Source organism: Aethalodelphis obliquidens, unplaced genomic scaffold (genome assembly GCF_003676395.1).
Source record: "Aethalodelphis obliquidens isolate GAN/ISIS:26980383/991018 unplaced genomic scaffold, ASM367639v1 scaffold1, whole genome shotgun sequence".
Classification (NCBI taxonomy): Eukaryota; Metazoa; Chordata; class Mammalia; order Artiodactyla; family Delphinidae; genus Aethalodelphis; species Aethalodelphis obliquidens.
Genome location: NW_020837945.1, coordinates 66,688,216 through 66,713,664, shown reverse-complemented (window position 1 = coordinate 66,713,664; position 25,449 = coordinate 66,688,216). Strand labels below are relative to the sequence as shown.

General features: G+C 35.8%; 1 protein-coding gene across 2 annotated transcripts in view; it reads right to left on the bottom strand.

Moving 5' to 3' along the window:
• Positions 1-25,449, bottom strand: part of STXBP5L (syntaxin binding protein 5L) — a 362,740-nt gene that overhangs the window by 251,975 nt on the left and 85,316 nt on the right. For both annotated transcript variants that reach the window (XM_027105973.1, XM_027105977.1), the window contains exons 4-5: positions 20,340-20,421; positions 16,566-16,666 (exon numbers count right to left, since the gene is read on the bottom strand). In XM_027105973.1, the coding sequence (XP_026961774.1) occupies positions 16,566-16,666; positions 20,340-20,421 (183 nt within the window). The remainder of the gene's footprint in view (positions 1-16,565; positions 16,667-20,339; positions 20,422-25,449) is intronic.

The following is a 25,449-nucleotide window of genomic DNA, read 5'->3' as shown; positions in this document are numbered from 1 at the left end:
TATTTCTGCAATGATCTTCTGTCTGAATGATTTACTCATTGCTAAAAAAGTAGGTACTGAAGTCCCCTACTATTATTGAATTGCTATTTTTCCCTTCATATCTGTTAACAATTGCTTAATATACTTAACTGCTCCAATATTTAATATGTATATGTTTACAACTGTTATATCCTCTTGATAAATTGACCCTTTTATCATTATATAATGAACTATTTGTCTTTTGTTAGTGTTGGACTTAAAGTATATTTTGCTGATACAGGTATAGCTACCCTTGCTGTTTTTTGGTTTCCATTTTCTTGACATATCTTTTTCCATCCCTTCACTTACAACCTGTTAGTGTCCTTAGTGTATGGTATTGGAAAGCAGACTTACATTCATTGTAAATGCATATTGAAAAACCACTACAAACTTTCTAAAGAAGTATAACTGATATGCTAGGAGAAGAGAGAAAACAAAATCATACAAAATGCCCAATTAAAACCAGAAAAGGTAGAAAAGGGGGAAGAAAAGATTTAAAGAATAAGTGCAATGTTTAGAAAACAGTTACAAATATGGTAGATATTAATTCAACTATTCAACAATTACATGTAAATGTCTTTGTTGACAAATTAAAAGATAGAGATTTTCAAAGTAGATAAGAAAAATAACTATGGGTTATTGAAACAAAAACTCTTAAAAATACTGACAGTGTTCCACTCTGTGATATTTATCCAAAGAAAATGAAAACACTAATTCAAAAAATATACACACCTCAAGGTTCATAACAACATTACTTACAACAGCCAAGATACGGAAGCAACCTAAGTGTCCAACAACGGATGAGTAAATAAAGATGTGGGAGATATATACAATGGAATATTACTCAGCCATAGAAAGAATGAAATTTTGTCATTTGTGACAACATGGATGGACCTGGAGGGTACTATATTTAGTGAAGTCAGAGAAAGACAAATACTGCATGTTTTCACTTATATGTGAAAGGAGAAAGATATACATATGATGCTAACACTAATCAAAAGAAAGCTGAAGTAGCTATATTAACTTAAGACAAAGCAGACATCAGAACAATAAATATTATCAGGGATAAGGATGGGCATAAAATAATGATAAAAAGGTCAATTCTCCAAGAAGATGTAACATCTTAATGTATATGCACGTAACAACAGACATTAAGGGCTTCCCTGGTGGCGCAGTGGTTGAGAATCTGCCTGCTAATGCAGGGGACATGGGTTGGAGCCCTGGTCTGGGAGGATCCCACATGCCGCGGAGCAACTAGGCCCGTGAGCCACAACTACTGAGCCTGCACGTCTGGAGCCTGTGCTCCGCAACAAGAGAGGCTGCCACAGTGAGAGGCCCGTGCACCACGATGAAGAGTGGCCCCCGCTTGCCATAACTGGAGAAAGCCCTCGCACAGAAACAAAGACCCAACACAGCAAAAATAAATTAATTAATTAACAACAGACATTAAAATACATGAAAAAAACTGATAGAAATGCAAGTATGAAGAGAAGAATTTATTAATATAGCTGGAGACTCTAACACCGAGGCAGAAAGTCAGAATACAGGTGACCAGAATAGCAGCATCAATCAACTTGATGTAATTGACATTTATATATTACTCCAAATAAAAACAGCAAAATTATATTCTGTTTAGGCTCACATGAAATATTCACTAAGACAAACACATTCTGGAATAAAACACACCTTAACAAATTCTAAAAGTAGGAATTACATAAAGTGTGTTTTCAAAATATGATGGAACTGAACTAGAAATCAAATACAGAAAGATAGCTGGGAAATTCCCACACATTTAGAGATACATATCTAAATAAAGCATGGTTCAAAGAAGACATCTCAAGAAGATTTTTTTATATATTTTAACTAAATGAAAGCAGAACTACTCAAAATTTACAGGACACAGTGAAAGCAGGGCTAAGAGGAAAATTTATAGCACCAAAGTGAATATTTGAGAAAATAAAACAAACACATGGTTACCAAAGGGGAAAGGTGGTGGTGCGGGGATAAATTAAGAATTTGGAATTAACATATACATACTAGTATACACAAAATAGATAATCAACAAGTACCTACTGTATAGCACAAGGAACTATACTCAATATTGTGTAATAACCTATATGGGAAAAGAATCTGAAAAAGGATGAATATATGTGGGTGTATATATATATATAACTGAACCACTTTGCTGTACACCTGAAACTAACACAACATAATATGCTGTAAATCAACTATACCTCAATTTAAAATAAAACTTAAAAAAAAAGAGTTTTAAAACCAATAATCTAATATTACACTTTGGGAAACTAGAGAAAGAAGAGCAATTTAATATTAAAGCAAGAAGAATAAAGGAAAGAGTAAAAAATTAGAGCAAAAGTAAAAAAAGTAAAAAATAGAGAAAATCAACAAAACCAAAATATTGTTCTTTAAAAAGATTAATAAAATTGATAAACCTCTAGCCAGGCTAATCAAGAGCAAAAGAGAGAAAACACAAATTACCAATGTCAGAAACAAAGGAGGATCATCATGCTACTCCCATGAATATTAAAAGGATCATTAAGGAATACTATGAAAAATTCTATGTCCACAAGTTTTATAACCTATAAGAAATGGCCTGAGTCCTTGAAAGACACAAACTACTGAAACTCACACAAAGAAAAGTAGATAATCTGAATAGGTGTTGGGAGGTGGAGATATTGAATAATATCCTTTGAACTGAGAGGGAACTTTAGGACCAAAAAATGAAGCAGGCATCTCCAGAAAGTGTAATTATGAAGTTTACTGTAGTTATCTTACACAAAGGCAGGACTGGGTGGACAATGATTCAGAGGCATTTGCAGCTGCACTCCAAGAGGATGAAAGGGGTGCCTAGAGATATAAAAGGGCCAAAGGTAAGAATAGAATCTGCCTACCAAGTGAGAAGCATGTCCGTACCAACAGGAACAAGGGTTTCCCCCCACCCCGGGGGCCTCATGACCATTAAGCATCTGTATCAGCAAAAGGCATTCTTCTAGTTTTCATAAGGGCATAAGGGTAGAAGTTGATTGGGGACTTATCTGGTTTGGGCATATTCCTTGTGAGTAGGCTAAAGCTCAGTCCCACAGAAAGAGGAAGAATTAGGACTTCAGGCCTAAGATGGAGCTAACAAAATGGAATCTGTGTGGTTCAGTCACACGGTAGGACTATACCTATTAAAGAAACTGAATGAATTAATAACCTTTAAAAAAATAAAAGAAAGCAACAGGCCCAGATGGGTTCATCAGTGAACTCCACTAAACATTTAAGGAAAAGAAAATACCAATTATCTATAATCTCTTCCAGAAAATAGAAGCGGAGGCAATACTTTCTAACTCATGCTATGAGGCTAACATTAGCTTAATACCAAAACCAGACAAAGACATCACAAGAAAGGAAAACAATAGACCAATGATTCTCATGAGCATACCTGCAAAAATCTTCAACAAAATATTAACAAATAAAATTTTTAAACTGTATAAAAATAATTCTACACTACAACTCAACGTGATTTATTCTAGGTATGCAAGGCTAGTTCAGTATTTGAAAATCAATTAATGTAATGAATTATACCACCAGTCGAAAGAAGAAGGATATTGTCAATAGATGCAGGAAAAACATTTGAAAAACACCAGCGCTCATTCATAACAAAAATGAAACCAACTCTTGCAAAATCTGAGTTCCCTTACTGAGTTTATGATTAACCTCTCCATCAAAAACATTATTCCCTTTCTTGTCCCCTCTGACATCAATTTGGTGCTAACTGAAAACTAATCAACCAGAGTCAAATGACTAAAATTGCTATTGTTGATGACATCATTAATGTACTAAAATTGCTACTATAGATATCATCATTAACGTACAAACTCAGGTTGTTTCTCCAGGGCAAGATGAGCTAACAGACTCCTGAGCCATGGACCACGTGGCCTGAGAATCATAAACTAGAGACATCCTTTCTCCTGAAACAAAGATTAAGAAATGTCACGAGATGATGATTAATCCAGCCTCTATGTTCTTCCCCCTTATAAAAAAAACTCTAATTCAAAGACCAAGTTGGAGTAAATTTGAGACACGTCTCCCACTTCCTTGCTTGCCGCCCTACAAATAAGCCCTAACTTGGCTTCAAACAACTACTGTCAGAGTTTGGCTTTCTGCGCCGTGGGCACACGAGCCCTTGCTCAATAACAAAAACTCTCAATAAACTAGGAATAAAGAGGAACTTCTTCAACTTGATAAAGAATAGCTACAGGGGCTTCCCTGGTGGCGCAGTGGTTGAGAGTCCACCTGCCGATGCAGGGGACACGGGTTCGTGCCCCGGTCCGGGAAGATCCCACATGCCACGGAGCGGCTAGGCTCGTGAGCCATGGCTGCTGAGTCTGTGCTTCCGGAGCCTGTGCTCCGCAACAGGAGAGGCCACAACAGTGAGAGGCCCGCGTACAGCAAAAAAAAAAAACAAGAATAGCTACAAAAATGCTTCAACATCACACTTAATGGTGAGAATACATGCTTGTCCCCTAAGATCAGAAACAAGGGAATGATGTCCCCTCTCATCACTCCTATTCAACATTGTATTAGATGACGTAGCTAATGTAATATGAAAATTAAAAAGAAATAAATGATATATAGATTGGGAAAAAAGAAATAAAAATGTCTATGTTCATAGAAGACATGATTCTCTATGTAGAAAATTCCAAAGAACTGACAAAAACAACCTCCTAAAACTAATAAGCAATTTTAGTAAGGTTTCAGGATACAGGACAATTGCTGTCAATTGCTTTACTATGTACCAGAAATAAACAAATGAAATTTAAATTTAAAAACACAATATCATCTATAATAGCACCAAAAAATGAGATGCATGGATATAATTCTAACAACATATGTACAAGATCTATATGCAGAAAATTTCCATGGGTTAGTAATGGGACAGGGAGGGAGGAGAGTGAGTGTAACTACAAAGGTACAGCACAAAAAAGATCTCTGAAATAATAGAACAGTTTCTTATTTTGATTGTAGTGGTGTTTACATGAGTGTCCACATATGATAAAATTGCATTATTTAGGGCAGACTCAACTACAAACACACACACACACACACACACACACACAAATGAGTACATGTAAAGTGAGTGAAATCTGAAACTGTGAGTAGTACAATGTTGATCTCTTGGTTAATATTGTACTATAGTTATATAAGATATTATAATTGGAGAAAACTGGGTGAAGGGAACACAGAACCTCTCTGTACTATTTTTGCAACTTGCTGCAAATATACAATTATTTCAAAATAAGAAGTTTTCTAAAAAGTGAAATAACAACAAACAAAGCCTGAGAGAATTCATCCCAATAAACCTACAGTAAAATAAAGAATAAAGAATATTCTTAGGAAGAAGAAAACGAATCCAAACAGAATTACAGAAAGAGATAAGGATCAGAAGAAAGAATAAACATATAATGGTAAAAATATATTAATATAAACTGAATATTGAGATTATAAACTATATTAGCAATACATTATGGAGTTTAAAGTGAATCTAGAAATAAAACACATGGTATCAATTATGCAAAAGGCAAGAGGGATGGTAAATGGAGATAAACGTTAAGTTACTGTCATTATCAAAGAAGTGACAAAAGAAATACTGTTTTAGACTGAAATAAGTGAAGCTTCTATGTTGAAACCTCTAAGTTAAACCCTCAAACAAAAGGGAAAAAATACATATTAACTTCACTAGAGAAAATAGGATAATCAAAAGTTTAAATCGAAAGCAAGGGAAATTAAAAAGAAATATAAAAATTAGAGTGAAATAAAAAACATTAAGATAGTAGATATAAACCCAGATATATCAGTAAACTATATTAAATGTAAATATACCAAGTACAAGACCAAGATTGTCAGACTAATTTTTTAAAGTATATGTTTACAAAAAAGAACATAGAGAAATTGACAGTAAAAAAATAGAAAAATACACACCATGCAAAAACTAACCAAAGAAAGCTGGTATAGCTATATAAATATCAACAATGTATATTTTAAAACAAGATACATTACTAAAGAGAAAGGGGATATTTCATACTGATAAAGGAATAAATAAATATATATAACAATTCCAAATCTGTATGCATCCAACAATTTAGCTTCAAAACATATAAATTGTTAGCATTAAAAAGAGAAGTATCCCTCTACTTCACTTCACTGTGCAGCAGAAACTAACAACATTGTAAACAACTATACCCCAATTAAAAAAAAGAGAGAGAAAGAGAGGTAGTCAGATCTATAATCATAGTGGGATATTTTAACACTCCTCAATACTACCTGGAACAAATACAAATAGAAGCCAGTAATAATTTAAAAATCCAAACAACACAATTAACAAACCTGGTCTAATTTACATATATAACATGCACCCAATAACAGATGAGTAAAAATTCAGTTTTTGTGCACATTTACCAAAATTGTCCATATTCAGAATCATAAAACAAGTCTTAACAAATGAAAAAAGAACTAAAATCATATAGACTATAATCTCTCCACAGTAGTATTTCATTGTTTACTAACAATAAAAAGATAAATAGAAAACCTCCAACTGCTTGGAAATTAAGTCATTTATAAATAACACAAGAAATCATGGAGAAATTATAACAGATTTTAGCTTCACATTAATAAGGATAAGACATACCTACAATCTCCAAATACAGCTAAAACAGTATAATTTACAGGAAAAATTTTAGCCTTAAATTCATTTGTTATAATGAAGAAATATTAAATTAATTACATGAGATTCCATCTCAAGAATCTAGTTAAAAGATAGTTAATCAGACACAACAAAAGTTGCAAAGAGTAGTCATCAATGAACTAGAGTAACATACGTTGTTCAACTGAGGAAGTCAACAAATCCATCAAAATGATAAATCTATCAAAATCACAAAAATGATAAATATGCAGATTGATCATGAAAAATGATAACTCAAAAATCACCAATATCAAGAATGAAGAACAGATCTTCTCTATCCATTCATCAGTTGATGGACACTTAGGTTGCTTTCATGTCTTGGCTATTGTAAATAGCGCTGCTATGAACATTGGGGTGCATGTATCTTTTTGAATCGAGTTTTCAGCTTTTCTGGGTATATGCCCAGAGTGGAATTGCTAGATCATATAATAGCTCTGTTTTTACTTTTTTAAGGAACCTCCATACTGATTTTTCATAGTGGCTGCACCAATTTACAGTCCCACCAACAGTGTAGGAGGGTTTGCTTTTCTCCATACCCTCTGCAGCATTTATTATTTGTAGACTTTTTGATGATGGCATTCTGACCAGTGTGAGGTGATACCTCATTGTGGTTTTGACTTGCTTTTCTCTAATAATTAGCGATGCTGAGCATCTTTTCATGTGCCTGTTGGCCATCTATAAAGAACATGTGGTGCACGTATATATATATATATATATATATATATATATATATATATACACACACACACACAATGGGATATTACTCAGCTATAAAAAAGAATGAAATTAGAACATTCTTTAACACCATACACAAAAATAAACTAAAAATGGATTAAAGACCTAATTTAAGACTGATACTATAAAACTCTCAGAGGAAAACAGAAGAACAGCCTTTGACATAAATCGTAGCAATATCTTTTTCGATCCATCTCCTAGAGTAATGGAAATAAAACAAAAGTAAACAAATGGGACGTAATTAAACTCAAAAACTTTGGCACAGCAAAGGAAATCATAAACAAAATGAAAAGACAACCCACAGAATGGGAGAAAATATTTGCAAATGAGTCAACTGACAAGGGATTACTCTCCAAAATCTACAAACAGCTCATGCAGTTCAATACCAAAAAAACCACGAACAACCCAATGCAAAAATGGGCAGAAGACCTAAATAGACATTTCTCCAAAGAAGACATACAGATGACCAAGAGGCACATGAAAAGATGCTCAACATCACTAATTATCAGAGAAATGCAAATCAAAACCACGAGATATCACCTCACACTGGTCAGAATGGCCATCATCAAAAAGTCTACAAACAACAAATGCTGGAAACGGTGTGGAGAAAAGTGAAAACCATGGTTCGAAAGGATACATGCACCCCCAATGTTCACTGCAGCACTGTTTACAATAGCCAAGACATGGAAGCAACCTAAATGTCCATCGACAAGAATGGAAAAAGAAGATGTGGTACATATATACAATGGAATTAAAAAGAATGAAATAATGCCATTTGCAGCAACATGGATGGACTGGAGATTATCATACTACGTAAGTCAGACAGAGAAAGAAAAATATCATATGATATCACTTATATGTGGAATCTAAAAAAAATGATATAAATGAACTTATTTACAAAACAGACTAACAGACTTAAAAAACAAATTTATGGGTTACCAAAGGGGAAAGGGAAGAGGGGAGGAATAAATTAGGAGTATGGGATTAATGAATATACACTACTATATATAAAACAGATAAGCAATACGGATTTACTGTATAACTCAGGGAACAATATTCAATATCTTATAATAACCTATAATGGAAAATAATCTGAAATATATAACTGAATCACTTTGCTTTATACCTGAAACTAACACAATATTCTAAATCAGCTATACCTCAATTTAAAAGAGAGAAAAAAAATGAATGAAAAACAGGAAATTACTATAGACACTACTGTTAAGGCCAATAAATTTAAAAGTTTTGATGAACAGGATAAATTTCTATCAAAACATAACTTACCAAAACTGACTCAAGGAAAAAAAAGAATATCTGAATATTCCTAAACCTATTAAAGAAATGAATATGCCATTTAAAATCTTCCCACAGAGAAAAACCCAGGCCCAGATTGCTTTACTGATGAAGTTTTTTTCAAATTTTAAGAAAGAAATAATACCAATCTTTCACAAGTATTTGTAGAGTATAGAAAAGAGGAAACATTCCCTCATTCCCCTCCATTTTATAAGGTCAAAATAACTATGACTTAAGAACCTAGCAGGGAATTCAAAAGAAAGGAAACTTACATGCAAAGCTCTTTTTAACATAAATATAAAACTCTTAACCAACTTATTAGCAAAATATTAGCAAATTCAGCACATATATTAATGCTAATACATCACAAAAGTTGTATTTATTCTGGGAATACAAGGGTCATTTAACACGCAAAAATCAAGTGATGTTATTTACCATATTAATAGATAAAAAAGAAAAAAATAATATGATCATCACAAAAGATGCATAAGAACTATGTGATAAAATTTAACACCATTCATAATTTTAAAATATATATGCTTATAACAAATTAGGAGCACAAGAAACTTTCTTAAACTAATAAAGAATATCTATTTAAAAACATGCAGCAAACATACACTTAAAGGTGAAATAATAAAAATATTTTCCCTAAGATCAGTAAGTAGACAAGAAAAGCATTGTCCTTGGACATTTTATTCAATATTGTACTGGAAGTCTATGATGGACAGATTCCAAGGTAATCCCCACAATCACCACCTCCTGATATCCTTGCCCTTGCATAATCCCCTTCCCCTTCTGTGTGCACAGGACCTGTGATTTGCTTATAACCAACGGAATATAGCAAGGGTCATGAGATGCCACTTTCATTACTAAATCACATGTGATTGTAACATTCATCTTGTGAGAAGACTCTCTCCCTTATTGACTCTGAAGAAGGAAGCTGCCAGGTTGTCAGATGTCCTATGGAGAAAGGCATATTGGAAGCAATTGAGAGTGGTCTCTGGTCAACAGCCAGTAAAAACTAAGGCTCTTGATGCATCAACTTGTTAGGGAACAGAATGCTGCCAACAACCAAATAAGTTTTGAAAATGGATCCTTTCCCAATCAAGCCTCAGATGAGGTCACAGCCCTGGCAGTCACCTTAACTGTAGTTTGTGAGATCCTGAAACAGAAACTCATCTAAGCCGCACCTGGTTTCCTGACCTACAAACTCTGAGATAAGAAATGCATGTTGTTTTAAGCCACTAAGTTTGTGTAATTTTGTCACACAGCAATAAATAACTAATACAACAGGCGGGGGAAGGGGAAGCTGCGACGAAGTGAGAGAGTAGCATTGACACATATACACTACCAAATGTAAAATGGAAGGCTAGTGGGAAGCCACTGCATAGCACAGGGAGATCAGCTCGATGCTTTGTGACGACCTAGAGGGGTGGGATAGGGAGGGTGGGAGTGAGGCTCAAGAGGGAAGGGATACGGGGATATATGTATACATATAGCTGACTCACTTTGTTGTACAACAGCAACTAACAACACTGTAAAGCAATTATACTCCAATAAAGATGTAAAAAAAATTAATAATAATAAATAAATAAATGCTTCAGTACTCCAACAGTGCAAAAAACAAAAAAACTAATAGAAGGTCCTAACCCCAGTGCAATAATAAAAAGAAATAAATATAAAGACATAAAACTAAAGAAGGAAATAAAACTGTCATTATTTGAAGATGGCATGACTGTGTACATAGGAAAATCTACAATAGATAAGCAATTTGAATTTAAGTAAAGTCATTGGACACAAAGTCAACAATAAAAATAAATTATATTTTCATATTCCAACAAAAATATTAAAAATAATATACTGTAATATAATTATCATTACGTACAATTTACAATATATTATCCTTTTATCATTATGTACAATTTTCAATAGCATTTAAAATTATCAAATATCTATGACTAAACATAAAAATATAGAAGACCTCTACCGAGAAATCCATAAATGTCATTTAGAGAAATCAAAGAATACCTAAGTAAGTGGTGGGATATATACCATGTTTGATTCCCTGACTGTGTGTGATTCAGGCAATGAATCAATATGTCATCATTGTTAATGACAATCAATCGATATTGCCATTCCCCATCATCATGGGGAATGTCCGTTCTCCCCAAATTGATCTACAGATTCAAGATATTTCTAATCAAAATCTCAGATGTGTTTGTGGAATTTGACAAGTTATTTCTAAAATTTACAAAATTTTAAAAGTTTTTAAATTAAAGAATTAAATTTTTAAAATTAAAGAATCAAATTAAAGAATATCCATTAAATTGAATACTACATAACAATGAAAATAATAAACTATGGCTACATGCAACATGAATGAAACTTACAAATATAATGTTGAGCAAAAGAAGCCAAATAGGGACTTCCCTGATGGCACAGTGGTTAAGAATCCACCTGCCAATGCAGGGGACACAGGTTCGAGCCCTGGTCTGGGAAGATCCCACATGCCAGGGAGCAACTAAGCCCGTGTGCCACAACTATTGAGCCTGTGCTCTAGAGCCCACGAGCCACAACTACTGAAGCCCACGTGCCTAGAGCCCATGCTCCGCAACAAGAGAAGCCACTTCAGTGAGAAGCCCACACACAGCAATGAAGAGTAGCCCCCGCTCGCCACAACTAGAGAAAGCCCACGCAGAGCAACAAAGACCCAATGCAGCCTAATTAATTAATTAATTAAATTTATTTTTAAAAAAAGAAGCCAAATACAAGTAAGTAGATATGTACAATTCCATTCCTATAACTGTGAAAAACAACAGGCAAAACTAATCTATAATGTTTGAAATCAGAATAGTGTTACACTTGGGGGTTAGGTAGTGATTAGAAGGTAACACAGAGGGATTTCTGTGGCTTTAGCAATTTTCTGTTTCTTGAATTGTGCATTTGTTACATGGATGTAAAATTATTTCAAGGCATACACTTTAATATTTACACAGTTTCTTGGCAGTTTGGTAACATTTGCACACACACCAAAAAAAGAATAAGGAAACTTTTTATGTACTAATAAGGAATGATCTTGAGAACATGTAAAGGGAAAAAAACAAGGTACAAAACTGTTTGTATAATGTGCTACAACTTATGTAACAGAAATATATGATACTTTCATAATAAAGAAGAAAATTATGTTACATATAATATTTGCTTATATGTGTACAGAATGAATCTCTAGAAAGACACAAGAAATTAATAACACTGCTTGGCTCTGCGGATAGACAGAGTGTCCAGGGGACAGGAGGGGAAGAAAGATCCTTCACTGTACATACAACTTTTATCTTTTGACTGTCAAACCAGGCAAATATGCTAATTAGTTAAGAAAATTTTAAAAGAAAAGTAATTCAGATTATCTTTATAAAGCAATAAAATATTTTAAATTTGGGTTATAAATAGTGTCCCCCAAAGCCAACTCTGATGGGTCAAGTTTGCTAGAGATTTCAGAAATAAGGTTCTTAATAACATATTCCTTCCTGGCGGTTTAGCTAATATTCCTTAGAAGTATTCTGACAATATTAATTAGCAGAACACCACTGACAGAAAAAATAAACTCTGATATAATTAGTACAAATACTTTATGATCTGTATATTATAGCCTATCTGTTGAATTTTACTTGAAAACCATATAAAACAATTCTAGGCTTTCCCCAACATTACATGATTTATGATCAGTGATAGCAAGGACTGTTAATATGCCTGAAATGTAAATGCTTGATTTTATTCATTTTTCAGATCATGTACCATAGAAATCAAAAGTTTTTCTTCCATATTTAAGTTTATAAACTCTGATATGAGAGGAACCCAAAGATCATCCACCAGAAGCAGCTGGAATATCTAAACCTACTTCTCAACAATCTAAGCCTGGTTGCTACCTTCAAAGACTATAAAACCAAAGACTGAAGTTGCCCTAATTAAAAAAACCTAAAATTTACAAACTATATAAACTAAATATGTATATGGCATAAGCACAAGGATACATAAACAAAGAATATTGCCCAACATTCCAGTTCTACAAGGATTAAGTTACAACCCACTGCAGTCACCCACTGACAGGGCCCCCAGAGGGGAATTCAGGACAGAGAAAAACAGGATGGAACATTCTGTGTTTTAGATATATGGTCCCTAGACAGTTAAGATTCATATCTAAGGAAGAATTTGAATGACCCCAGATTCTTGCATCTTCCCATACATAGAAAAGCACTTAAATCATTAACTTGAGATGTCTGTTCCTTGTGATTAGCAGTAATCTTTTATGCTTGCTACTTGTATTTCCCAGCCAAAAAATTTATATACTGGCTCCTCCCCTGTGGTTTTGGAGCAGTTCCTCAGAGCTATCTGAGAGGCTATCTCCCAGCTATAGTCCTCAGTAAGACCCTCAATAAAACTTCACTCCCAACTCTCATATTGTGTGTCTTTTTTCCAGTTGACAAGTATATAGAAATGTATACAGTTAAATGGCCGATTTAAGAGGGCTTAGAGTTCCCAAAGACACTTGGTTAAATTCTCCTTCATTGACTTAAGCCTTGCATTCATGATACATTTAAAGATATTTTCCGCTCCACAATAAATTGTGATATTAATTATTATTCTCAAGTTCAAGATAATTAATTTAACTTTCACAAAAAGATAAATATCACATTTTTGTAAGCATTAAAACAGGCAATGTCAGACAGCACTGTCTTTTAATTTCATGTAAAAGAATAAAATTAGAACACTCCCTAACACCATACACAAAAATAAACTCCAAATGGATTAAAGACCTAAATGTAAGACCAGACACTATAAAGCTCTTAGAGGAAAACATAAGCAGAACACTCTTTGATATAAATCGCAGCAAGATCTTTTTTGAACCATCTCCTAAAGTAATGAAAATAAAAACAAAAATAAACAAATGGGACCTAATTAAACTTAAAAGCTTTTGCACAGCAAAGGAAACCATTAAAAAAATGAAAAGACAACCCTCAAAATTGGAGAAAATATTTGCAAACGAAGCAACTGACAGGGATTAATCTCCAAAGTCTACATACAGCTCATGCAGCTCAATATCAAAAAAACAAATAGCCCAAAGAAAAAATGGGCGGAAGACCTAGATAGACATACAGATGGCCAAGAGGCACATGAAAAGATGCTCAACATCACTAATTGTTAGCAAAATGCAAATCAAAACTACAATGAGGTATCACCTCACACTGGTCAGAATGGCCATTATCAAAAAAACCTACAAACAATAAACGCTGGAGAGTGTGTAGAGAAAAGGGAACTCTCCTATACTGTTGGTGGGAATGCAAATTGGCACAGCCACTATGGAGAACAGTACAGAGATTCCTCAAAAAACTAAAAACAGAACTACATTTGACTCAGTAATCCCACTCCTGGGCATATACCCAGAGAAAACCATAATTCAAAAAGATACATGCACCCCAATGTTCATTACAGCACTATTTACAATAGCTAGGACATGAAAGCAACCTAAATGTCCATCAACAGAAGAATGAATAAAGAAGATGTGCTACATATATACAGTGGAATATTACTCAGCCATAAAAGGAATGAAATAGTGCCATTTGCAGAGATGTGGACAGACCCAGAGACTGTCATACAGAGTGAAATAAGTCAGAAGGAGAAAAACAAACACCGTATAATATCACTTACATGTGGAATCTAGAAAAATGGTATAGATGAACTTATTTGCAAAGAAGAAATAGAGACACAGATGTAGAGAACAAACTTATGGATACCAAGGTGGGTGGGTGGGATGAAGTAGGAGATTGGGATTGACATATATACACTACTATGTATAAAATAGGTAACTAATGAGAACCTACTGTATAGCACAGGGAACTCTACTCAATGCTCTGTGGTGACCTAAATGGGAAAGAAATCTAAAAAAGAGGGGATATATGTATACGTAAGACTGATTCACTTTCCTGTACAGCAGAAACTAACAAAACATTGTAAAGCAACTGTACTCCAATAAAAATTAATTTAAAAAAATAGGCAGTGCCTGCAAAGTTCCTAAGATTTAAACTTGTCCAAAATCTGTCAGCTTGGTCTTTTACGTTCCTACCAGTTAAATATACCTCAAATGAGTTAATAAAATTATAACTGGAAATCATCACCATCAATCATTTCTTCTCCCCAAAATGGCTATAAAAGAGGCCAGAACATTTCCTTCAACATTCCAATTGTGAGGGGGAAAAAACTCATTCTGCCCATCTACACAAAAGGGTAGAGCCAGATCTACTCAAAACATTGACAAACAAAAAATCTTACAAGTAGAGAAAGAGATAAAATCAATATGGCAATATCTGAGGTAGGTAATATTTTTAGTGGTAAAGGTACAAGGAACAGTATAACAACTCTTGACTGATCTTTCAACTTTTCATATCCTGAAATATTTGCTACATTACTTATTTTAAAATTTAAGATAAAATAACCAAAATTAGATATAATATAAAGAAAGAAGTCCTATCTAGTTTTAGCAAATAGCTAAAATATAAATTTCCTCCTCTCAAAAAAATACTGGATTAACAAAAACTTCCATTGATGCTGAATCCCAAAATACTGTGGACATGATACTCATGAATACTACTCAGAATATTGAAGGTTAATGATTCAAATATTACAGTACACATATAAGAAGAAAAAGAAAAAGCTCCAAATAGAAAAAGGAAGAATGTCTATAGCTGCCATCCTTTTTTCTCAACAAACCTATAAAAACAGGTTTACTTCATTAAGCTCTGCCCATACAGTGATGATTCCTTATGAACTATTACCATTCAACAAAATAAAATAAGCACTTTCTTGACCTCTCAGCAGTGGCTGCCTGTCTCTATCATCTACCTAACTCAGTTTTGACTAGTACTTGCTAATCTGTGTAAATTTACTTCTCAGAGGTTTCTTTTTCTTTCATTAATATCAATTTTTCCTGTGATAGCCCTTCTCAATCACACCAAAAAGTTTGACTGTTTCCCAAATAATAAACAAATATCAGATCATTTAATAGTTAAATAACAGATACAGATAATAAAATACAAATTTTACTTCATCTCAAGGTGGATTATCAGCTAAGTAGATGTCTGTTATATTCTAGCTCTGGTTGAAACCAACACTAGAAACATTAAAATTTGGGACAATTTGTTACAAATAAAATCTAGTAACATTTTCCATATCCATTCATAAAATTTTCTTTTTCTAATTATTATTTCATTCTAAAATGGGAGAATTTGAATTCTGATCAATTCACCATCTTTGAAAATATCAATCTTGGATGTGCAATGTTGCGCAACACTTAGTACCAACATTTTTGGATGTCTAAAACCTCTGTCTCATATTTTTTTAAGGTAAAAAATATTTAAGCAAAAGGGTGAAAGTGTAGGAGGTAACTTCCATGATCAAAAGGTGTGGAAATACATTTAGTATTTACTTGACTTTTAAATTTTAGGTCTGGCTTTTCAGCACCTTGACCTAAGGAAAAGAACACATCAATGGTGAAGTCCTAGTTTATAGCAAGGAGAACAAGAATGCTAGGAGTTCCCATTAGAAAAGGACTGAATCTATATCAATTATGAATTTTCTATGAAAATAAACTATTATAAAAGTAAGCATAAATATTATTTCTAGCTATTAATATTATTTTTTTAATTCTTTCAAAAATTAACCTGAAACTTGATCGGGAAATAATTTTCTTACACGTTAAAAAATTGTTTAACTCTTACATTCTTACCGTTCTCTGTTAAATTTAAGAGAATGAAGAACAGCTGGCCTTTTTTGTCTAAGGTTCCACAAATGAAGTGTATCATCTGAACCTGCACTGACCAAAGCACCCTGGAACAAAATGAAGACAAAGTGAGCGATTTACTAATTTATGGGGGTTTTTTTGTGAAGCAAAAACAAGCTAATTTACTGAATTTTTCACTGCTTTTAATGTTATTTGTATTTATATAATGTAGAAATACAAGGAAGGACAATGCACATACTTCAGTCAGGAAGCCTAAGAATGCTAACAGTAGAAGAAGCAGGTAAACTACTGTATATGGATTGGTGAGAATGATTAGTTCAAGGAATATGCATTTATCAATAGAGGGATTATTATTATAAGAATCATTGTGACTATTAAAGATTTCTTATATTTTCTTTGGGAAAAACTAAGTTTAATTTTTTTGTTGTTTTTACTATTTATACATATACCATGTAGCTCTACAGAAAAGCAAATATCCAACCCAGTTTTAAATTGCAATCTGGTCATATAAAAATACACTGTTTGTAAACATTTTCTGTATAGTTAAGAAGTGTATAGTCTTCCTAAAAGAAGTATATAGTCTTCCTTAAAATTTTCTGTATAGTTAAGAAGTATATAGTCTTCCTATATAGTATATTTGGCATAATTTAATTTGTTTTCTTACTTCAAAAAGCTTCATCTATGACAAAAGAAAACATCTGTAATAAAAGAAAACATTTCTCCAACTAGAATTCAGTATAACTACAAAAATAATACTAAGATCCTTTTTATACAAAGCCTCCAAATAAAAATGGATCCTACTTCAAATACAATAGGATGGGTTCTACCTATTAGTATGGCAGACACCATATGGGCAGAAAATTAGCTGCCATGTATGACTTCATATACATATTTTAAATTATTTATTTTACTGAGTTAAGTAAGATCATCTTAAACTATTATAAACTATTTATTTTACTGAGTTAAGATCATCTTAAACTATGTCAGAACTTTTGCCATTGAGTTTCCCAGCAAAAAAACATCAATGCTTGCCCTGTCAGAGCCTGAAGCTACTCTAGAGTATTGAATGTGTTCTGTAAAAGTGATCTTGCACAATTATAGTAGTCTGGAGATACCTAAAATTCTTTTCATACTTTACAAAGTACTCGGTTACAAGTAACCTTTCACAGTTTATTAAATCAATCACAGATATAAAAATGATAAACCATGTAGATGTTAGGAAGAACTATACTGAAATTCCTAGAATTTACTTCTTCTTTAGGAATTAGAGAGAATATAGGAATCTAAATGCTCTTCCATAACAATTCCTACAACAAACATATGCTCATGTTGCCTGTGATGGTTCTTGATATTATATACCTATGATTTTAGTCTCAAAGAAAAATAACTTTTAAAACAATAATCATAACCAGAGAGTATAACCATTAAAATGTTTTAAAATGTGTACAAATTGCATATTTGTATATAAATATGTTAACACACATATTCAAAGAGGTATACATTGATATATACATTTTAAAATGAACTCATAGATAATTACATTCATGCAATAAAATGTATCCTACACATGCCTTGAGGATTTTTGTGTTTGTCTGCTTTTTTTTGTAAACTGTTCTCAAGTGTTCTACATATTCAAATTAGAAAATTATTAGGACTGCTTGGAAGTACTTGATGAACTACAATTTTTTTTTTGAGATATAGAATAGTGATCTCATTTCTCAGGAAAGTGGAAACTCATTTGGGATAGGGTGAAGATAGACTATGATATATAAAATTAATAAAACATTGTCTACAGTAAATAGTTATGTGTTATACAAAAGATATAATATGCCAACGGCAATGAAAGTAAAATAAATCAGCAGATGTTCAATAATATCTTAGTGTAATAGCTGAATAAATCTAGGAAGGAAGTCAGTATTAATAATTCTATGATAAAACTAGGAGATAACTTAGCATTTGAGGGAGGTGAACAGAACCACTGAACAACACCAACAGAAACATAAGACACATGAAAGTAAGCACATTGGCAGGGTGTCTAGGGCTCATTTACAAAAGCAAATCCATAAAAAGCACTACTAATGAAGATCTGTGAAAAGATTAAAAACTGAATAAAAACACAGGTCAAGAGGTCAGAAGCTGGGAAGTTTGGAAAAAGGTACAGAAGTTGAGTATAAGGCAGATCGAGGTGAGCAGTTCAGGACAGACAATGTAAACACTGGAAAGATGTTGAAGGCTTGCTTTTATTTCTTCTTAGTTATGTAACAGCACAGAGGCAAACTTATGGCCTTGAAGACAATTCTCAGAGGACAGGACACACAGAAAATCACCTGGGAACAATTTATGCCTGCCAGTAAACATCCATGCAGAAGGCAAAAGGCTGAGATCTCTCAACTAGGAGCTATAGAGTAACACTGAGACTTCAAAAAGGTTGTCAGTCTAGATACTAAAGACTAGTTATTATGATAAAATATTTTTTTAATGTTTCCCCTGCTCTTCCTTATTTCCCTCTCTCGTTTTGGTACCCCACAGCAAGTATGCCTACAACATGAAATATGCTAGGCTGGTCAACAAGGAGAATCTCACAGCCTTATGAGAAAGATTTTTGACCTAAGAGAAGTAAAAAGTGGACATTTCCCAGTATCACAAATTTTTCATGCCTCAGGTATCTCTGGTGTAAAGTTATATGAAACATTTCACCCATGTTTATGAGTAAAAGTTCTTAGAATATATATATGCAAATATATAGAGATACTGAATAAAAGATCACCATTCATGCCACAAGAAACAACCAGTGATACCTCTTTTTTTTTTCTTTCAATACACTGAGTTCAATCTCCTAAGTGCCCAAATTTGGTATGGCATAAACTCTTAAAACATTTTTGCATTGACTGAATCACTTAATATAAAAGAGTTCAAAAGACTCAAGGATCCATTGTAAAAATATGAGTCAAGAAGGCCTTAAGGGACTTCCCTGGTGGTGCAGTGGTTGAGAGTCCGCCTGCCGATGCAGGGGACACGGGTTCGTGCCCCGGTCCGGGAAGATCCCACATGCCGCAGAGCGGCTGGGCCCGTGAGCCATTGCCGCTGAGCCTGTGCGTCCGGAGCCTGTGCTCCGCAACGGGAGAGGCCACAAGAGCGAGAGGCCCGCGTACCGCAAAAAAAAAAAAAAAAAAGAAGGCCTTAAGTAGCCTTCAACTACTGGAAGATCTGCAAACTTTCTGAGCTTTACAAACTTTGTCTTTAGGGAGTTCCTCATCACCATAGGTTTATAAAAATAGGAGTAGGGTAGGCAGCCAATTGTTATAAAGCTATGCATATGTATACCAACAAATGAATATGGAGATATATACAGACAAAGAAGCCCAAAGTAGATAACTGAAAAGATTATTTAATGGAAGATAAAGACAAAACATGAAAATTAATGCTGGATTAGAAAACAAATTGGTGGGAGGAGAGTGTGTAGAGGGAGAGTTTAATGGTCAGTGTAGCAATCAAAGGATTTTAGTAATTTTTTAAAAACCATTTAAACAATTAATCTATAAATTATACTACACAATCACAATAACAGGATCTTCTGGTACATACAAAATTTTTCCTTTAAAATTTAATAAACTGACAAATACAGGAGTACAGTCTTTTATGAAAACTGTGACCATGAACAATATTGCATACGTATATATCTTTAAGCATGTAGAAAAATAATATTAAAAAGATTACACAATGTGTGTGTGAGATAGAAATATCTAAGAAAATCCTTACCTCATTGATCAAGAATTGGAGCTGCAGAACAGCTGCACCACTTTCATGTTGACAATAACAATCAACGCCAGGTCTCCCAAGTCTAAAATAATAAAAGTCAAGGATTCTAACATTTTAATTAGCATTAATACTAATGTGTAAAGAAAAAACTAACTTACTTAGCAACTGACATTTGGCTTACTAGTTATCTTTATTTTTGTAAATAAAGAGTTGAAAAATCTTGGTCTTAGTTGATGGAAATTACATTATATAGCATTGCTTGTCAGAAAAATGTCCCTCGTACATAATCAACCCCCCTCAAGAACAGTAATTTTGCATCTACACTCACAGACAAAAGTGTCTTCACAGGAGCTTCAGGATCCAGGTTGGAGATTGTGAAACCCTGGTGCAGTCCAAGAATGAAGACAGCCATTTTGAGGAGACAGGCTTGCACTTAGGCAGCTGACTCACTGACTGTGGTCTCAGCTATAGAAACAGAAATAGCTCTGTACCCCTGAGAACTTAGCTACAGCTCCATTTGGCTCTGGGTCTGTCACCAATATATGCCACATGTCAAGGGACCCAAAGGAGTCACACTCATTCATGTATCAGGTAACAGGCATAATAAAGAACTTAAAGAACTTGTTCCTGGCTGTAGAACAGGAAGTGACCTTTGAGCCAGCTCCAGCCTCACTAGGCTGCGGTGTGGGAACCCCTGAAGGTAAGCCCCTGGAAGTAAGGTACAGTCCGTCAGACTGTGGATTCTGAAGCGGCCTGTAACAGGGCTCCAGCAAGTCCCAGCCACAGTCTAGGAACAATCATGCTGGCAAAGGAACCCTATAGGAAACACGTTTGTCTGTACCCTCTAAGATCCTAAAAGGGGTTTATACTCAGCTCAAGCCCCCTCACTGCCAGTCTTCTAGAATTTCTGCTTGCACAAAGACCAGGCAGGAGACACTCCTGTCTCTGTCCCCTGGAGTTCCTGAAAAGGCCCTGTATGTGACTCCAGCTTCCTCATAACTACAGTCTGCCAGTCTACAGCAGTCCTGAGGGTCCAAGGTCTCAGTAGGAAACACACCTGGCTGCAACCCTGGAGAACTGAAAGGGCCCTACACTGAGTCCTAGCCCCTTCCAACTGGAGACTGTGAACAGTTCTGCTGCCACAGGTACCCAACAGGACACACTCCTGTATGTACTCCCAGAGATCCTGAAAGGGCCTAATACTCCCAACCACAATCCCCAAGCAGTCCTGGCACAGGAACCTGTCAGAAAACATAACTGCACTCCAAGAGATCCTGAAAGGGCCCTATACTCAACTCCAGCCCCTCTGGCCACAGTCAGGGACCAATTCAGCCCATCCAGTGATCTGGAGGGAGACATACCCATCCGTGACTGCAGAGCAAATCTTGGCTGTGGAATCTGAAACAGCATTGAGGCTCAGTTCCAGTACCTCTCAGCTACAGTCCAGGGTCAGTCCTGTCCATCCAGGGACCCATCCAGTGACCAGGCAGCAGTCCACCCAAGATCTGGCAGGAGGCACACCCACCATTTACCTGGTAATAGGCTTGCTACCTGGGGACCCACACGTGGACCCCAAAGCAGACCCTTGTCCCAGTCCCACCCTACTGAACAAGGTACTGCAGGTAGTCACATCTACCTGGGGACTAGAAGGGATCCACACCAGCATAAGACCCAGTAGCAAGCCCACAAATCATAGATGCTACTGCAGACCCAGCAAAAGCCTCACAACTGGCTCCAATGCAGCACAACTGCAATTATGGAAGTAATCCTATCAGCTCGGGAAACAAACAGAACGTCTTTATCTTCTGAAACCAGTCTGTAAAGACTGGAAGAGGTGCTTGCTTCACAAATGCACAGACACTAATATAAGGCTACATAGACAACAAAGCATTACACAAATATGATGCCACCAAAGGAAAGTAATAGAGCTCCAGCAACTGACCCCAAAGAAATGGAAATTTATGATTTCCCTGACAAAGAATGTAAAATCATCATCTTAAACTGTATGAAATGCAAGAAAACACAGATATACAACTAAGCAAAATCAGGAAAACAATTCACGAACTAAATGCATTTAATAAAGAAATGGAGAAATCAAGATGGTGGAGTAGGACATTGGGCTCACCTCCCCCAATGAATGCATCAAAAACAGATCTATGTGTGGGGCAACTCTAGCTGAAAACAAACTAGAGACTGGCAGAAAGGCTCTTTTACAACCAAGGCTATAAAGAAAGACCCACATGGAGTCAGGTAGGAAGGGAGGAGAGGGGATCAGGCTGGGACCAGTTCTTGTAGCAGGAAACAGACAAGAGGAAGGAGATATCACAGGTTGGGAGATCCTCCCTGGGGACTGAGGGATTTGAACTACATATTGGGCACCCCAGCCACTGGGTTGGACATCAGGTAGATGAGTCCCCTGAGCAGGTTTAAAAACCAGTGGGATGTACCAGAGAGTTGAAAGAAACTGAGACTCCACTCACACATGCTTGCTTACTCCCAGGAACAAGGTGGAGAAAGTAGGCTGAAAACGCCCCAGGGCTCATGCCAGTTTCCCACTACTGCCCCAGTGCACCCCAGCCTGCATCTGGAGACTGCTGCAGCCCCTCTTGCTCCAGCACACCTCTCCACTAGGGCAAAGGCTGCCACTGCTAAGGAATAACATACTCGGAGGTGATGGAGCTGGTGTGCAACCAGCCCTGAATCTGAACAGGGTGAGGGCGGCCACTGCTGGTGTGTGGGAAGGAAGCAGTTTGGGAGCAGCCTGGGGCTCTGACTCCTGTATGGGAATCAACCCAGCAGGCATCCTGGCCCACGGCAGGCAGTTGCTCCAGCTCCTCTTGCTCCAGAGCTGCTCTCCACTAGGGTGAAGGTACACACATTTGGAGGAAGCAGAGCCAGCTAGGGCCAGGCCCCGCTTCTAAACAGGGCAAGGGAGAATGTTTCTGGTGAGCACATGAAGGCAGCGGATCAGAAATGGCCTGGGGCTCTGACTGGCTTGCTGGGACCATACCAGGGCATAACCCAGCCCCACTGGGGGCCGCTCAAGCCCCTCTTCCTCTTATGTTCCCTTCCACTGGGATGGAGGTGCCAACACCGAGGGCAGGGGAGAGTGCACACTTACAGGGAATGGAACCAGCTCCAATCGACACATGGGACTTCAGCTCCAGCATCTTGGGCCCCAAACCCACTCCCATAGGGTGGTGACAGCCACTGAGCATAGAAGAAACCCAGGCTCACACCTGGCTCTGGCTCTAGCCCCTCCACGTCCACCCCTGCCTCCCAGCAAGGTGGTAGCTGCCAGCACACCCAAAGGGAAGATGTGACCTGTGCTCACTTCAGATTAGCAATCCCAAGAAAGCCACTCAGCATGTGAAGACTGCATGGGGATGCTGTCACACAGGACACCCCTGCAAGACTGAAATAGGTAAATGTTTCACCTAATTTTGTAAAGACAAAGAAAGTTAAGTAAAATGAGAAGACAAAGGAATTTGTTTCAAGCAAAAGAACAAGAAACAAAGCCCTGAAAAAACAACTAATGAAACAGAGATAAATAATTTGCCAGATAAAGAGTTCAAAGCATTAGTAATAAGAATGCTAACTGAACTTGGGAAGAGAATAGATGAACACAGTGAGAATTTTAACAGGGAACTAGAAAATATAAAAAAGAACCAGTTAGAGAAAAAGAATAAAATAACTGGAATGAAAAACATACTAGAAGGATTTAACAGCAGACTAGGTGATGCAGAAGAATGCATAAGCAATCTGTAAGAAAGAATAATGGAAATCACCCAATCATAACAGCGAAAAGAAAAATAAATTTTAAAAGGTAAGGATAGGGCTTACCTATCCTTTGGCGCAGTGGTTGAGAGTCCGCCTGCAGATGCAGGGGACGTGGGTTCGTGTCCCGGTCTGGGAGGATCCCACGTGCCACGAAGCGGCTGGGCCCATGAGCCATGGCCGCTGGGCCTGCGCGTCTGGAGCCTGTGCTCCACAACGGGAGAGGCCACAGCAGTGAGAGGCCCGCATACCACAAAAAAAAAAAAAAAAAAAGGTAAGGATAGTTTAAGGGATCACTGAGGCAACATCAAGCATACTAACATTTGCATTATAGGGGTTCAAGAAGGAGCGATAGAGAAAGGGGTTGAAAATGTGTTTGATGAAATTATGGCTAAAAAATTTTCAAGCCTGAAGAAGGAAACAGACATCCAGATACAGGAAGCACAGAGGGTCCCAAACAAAATGAACTGAAGAGACCCAAACCAAGAGATATCATAATTAAAATGGAAAAAGTTAAAGATAGAGAATTCTAAAGGCAGCAAATGAAAAACAAAGAGTCACATACAAGGGAATACCCATAAGGCTATCAGCTTATTATTCTACAGATTTTGCAGGCCAGAAGGGAGTGGCATGATATATTTAAAGTGCTGAAAGGGGAAACCTACAACCTGAGATACTCTGTCCCACAAGATTATCATTCATAAATGAAGGAGAGAAAAAAATTTCTCAGACAAGCAAAAACTAAAGAGTTCATCAATACTAACTAAATTGACCCTAAAAGAAATGTTAAAGCATCTTCCCTAAATGGAAAAGAAATGGCTACAACAAGTAAGAATTTATAGGAAAGGAAAAATCCCACTAGTAAAGGCAAATATATAGTAAAGACTGTGGATCAACCACTTAAATAAGCTAATGTGAAGATTAAAAGACAAAAATTGCAAAATCAACTATAACTGCAATAAACAGTTAAGGGATAAATATGAAGATGTAAAATATGACATCAAAAACAAAAAACATGGGGGAGGGGAGTAAAAGATGTAGATCTTTTAGAATGTGTTTAAACTTAAATGACTACTGCTTTGGAAGAAGTAGACATAGTTATAGGTCAACATATATAAACTCCATGTTAACCACAAATCAAAACCATACAATAGGCAATAGGTACACAAAAACTAGAGAGAAAGGAACACAAGCATACCACACACACCCATCAAACCACAGGAGAAGAAATTAAAAGAAGAAGAAAAGAACAGAAAAGAACAAAAACAACAAACAAGTAACAAAAAACAAGTAACAAAATGGAAATAAGTACATACCAATCAATGCTCTCTTT